General features: G+C 39.2%; 1 protein-coding gene across 1 annotated transcript; it reads right to left on the bottom strand.

Annotated features, from left to right (window-relative positions):
• Positions 1-1076: 1076 nt before the first annotated feature.
• Positions 1077-2102, bottom strand: LOC118995158 (leukocyte elastase inhibitor-like). Its single transcript, XM_037058093.1, has one exon. It carries the CDS (start codon positions 2085-2087, stop codon positions 1638-1640), a length of 450 nt encoding a protein of 149 aa, XP_036913988.1. The 5' UTR covers positions 2088-2102; the 3' UTR covers positions 1077-1637.
• Between the last annotated feature and the right edge of the window lie 309 nt (positions 2103-2411).

Below are 2411 nucleotides of genomic sequence, written 5' to 3'. Positions count from 1 at the left end.
TTTGCTTCACTTCTCACTTCTTTTGGATTAAAAAACGTCCCTGGAGCAAAAGCGATCCCATTTTCCATATTCACCAATTTATCCAATTACTTAGTAATTCTTCATGATCATATCAGTTCTCCCTTGACTTTGGGCCAGTGCTTATTTGTTTTGGTCTTTTAGTTATTAAGAGGTCTGAATTACCTAGTTCACCATTAGAGGAACTAGATGTTCTCCACATATAATGTGAATTGGATTCTAGTTTCTGTTCTGGAATTTACTGGTTGTTTTAACCTTCAACAATTTATTTACAGTCCATGGGCCTGTTCCTTCATATATAGAAAGAAGGATTTAACTGGAGCTGCTTGGGACCCTGAAGTTCAACCTGATTAACCAAGTCTACTTGATTAGCACAATTTACTCTAGATCACCAACTAGATTTTAGGATAAGAAGCCCAAAGAGAAGACTTACAGGATGCAGTGACTATTGTTTTTCTTGCTTTTCCTAAGAGAATCTAGAATATAGCAGGTGCTAATAAGTATTTTAAGGGGGAAAAAAAGAATGCAGAGAAGATTTGCTAAAAAATTTTTTTCAGTGGAGCCACTATCATCTTGGATGTCAGTACTGTCAGTCCAAGAACGCCATTTTATAGTCCTGTCACTTCCGAAATTGGGTGAAAACAAGAGGGCTGAGATCAGTCTGGCTAAGAGGAATCTCAGGAAACATTATTAGCCAGTCCACCAGCTTCGTAGGAGCTAGGAAGTGCAGCGTTTTGAGCCCCATTCTAAGGAGTACATTTGACAAAGGTTTACATTAATCAGAGGCTTCTGTCCCCCATCCAGCACTGCATGAAACCACCCCATTGCTGTAACAATCTGTATTGGAAGATGAAAATCAAGAGCCTTTATCTGAAAACACAAGAAGCCAGCTGACAGTGAGACCTTTGCAGCCCCTCTTTGCCTGACAGTCTTTCCTACTACATTTTTCTTTTTGCAGTTTCTTGGGATCTTATAAAAGACACCTGCTTCTCAACTTCTCGTGATCCCACACAAATCATATCAGGGAAAATAAAGGACAATAAAAAGGGAAGGCCAAATTATCACCAGGTGGATCTTTAATAGATTAAAAACTGGAGGGCTGTAATAGAATACTAATCCTATAGAATGGTCAGAAACACTGGCCAAGGCAAATTTGTTTTCATAACCAAATTATGAAATTATTTCATGGGGCTGCTCTCCTATATTGAATTGAAAAAGCCTCCCTTTGACTATCAGAGTATTTCTACTTTGACTTCCAGAAATCTATCTGTGAAATAAATTACAGTATTATAATTTTTCCTATGGCTATCAAGAAAGTATAGCAATCTCATAGATTACTACATTGTCAAGATTCTGCACATCTGATTGCTCCATAAATAGCAATCACTGAAAATTTTCAATATAAAAAAAGAAAATAGAAACCCATGTCAAAGTTAATGGGTATAAACAGCCAACAGAGCTGAATTACAGAATGCAGTGACATTACAGAGCTGACCTTACAAAGGAAATTAAAGGTCTGTTTTGGGATGGTAGTTTTATTGCTAAAGAAACATGAAAACTATTACTATTGCAAGTGCAGGTAATAAAGCTCTGAGCTTGGCCTCGTATTTCCACAGTCTCTAAGGGGAAGAAAGTCTGCCTAAGAACAGGATGCTAGTTGAGGGATTGTGTCGGATGAAGAAAATGAATGGATGGTCGGCCACAAAACTCTCCTCAAACCTAAGTGAGCAGTATGCAACAATGCCTGCTGTAGCAGCTGCTGCCTCTGTGCCCTCCTCATTTACTTCCACAAAAGACTTGTGGATGATTTTTGATAGAAAAAGATCTCTGGTTCCTGACATGCCGGACAGATCAGCTTTGTTACTAAAGAGATCCTCTACACCCAGGCGGGCTAGGTGTGAGTTGAGGTTGTAGCTCTCCTCCAGCTTGAACTTGGGCAAGTGAACATTGACTTCAATGCTATCCAGATTCTCAGGTTTGGTCCACTCACGCAGTTTTTCCAAAGTCAATTGTTCCTCGATCTGGAATGACAATGGACAAACAGAACAGGTGAGAACAATTTCATTCATATAAGTAAGATGATAAAGCATTACTTAAATGAATGGACTCATGATATCAGTTGCTAATTAGCTTCCTTCATGTTTTGTGCCAGAACAGATTCCATTTGGAGGATTTCATTTCTTTTTAGCAATTGGTGACAATATAACAGAGCTGTGTTCCAAGCTATTAAGGGCCCAAGTAGCAGGGACTCTGGACATCGGCTCTACCAACTATCCATCCATCACCCATGCACTCATCCATCCATCCAGGCCTTCCTAAACCCCTTCCACCCTGGAATACCATAAGAGGCAAATGTGGAAATACAATTAAAATAAGGAACACCTTGACTTTAA

This window comes from Sturnira hondurensis, unplaced genomic scaffold, assembly GCF_014824575.4.
Source record: "Sturnira hondurensis isolate 20B ecotype Veracruz unplaced genomic scaffold, ASM1482457v3 Scaffold0009903, whole genome shotgun sequence".
Taxonomy (NCBI): domain Eukaryota; kingdom Metazoa; phylum Chordata; class Mammalia; order Chiroptera; family Phyllostomidae; genus Sturnira; species Sturnira hondurensis.
This window is presented reverse-complemented; position numbering and strand designations above follow the sequence as displayed.

Coding starts and splice junctions, on each gene's coding strand:
- LOC118995158 (XM_037058093.1), bottom strand. CDS start 2,087: ATGAATGAAATTGTTCTCACCTGTTCTGTTTGTCCATTGTCATTCCAG.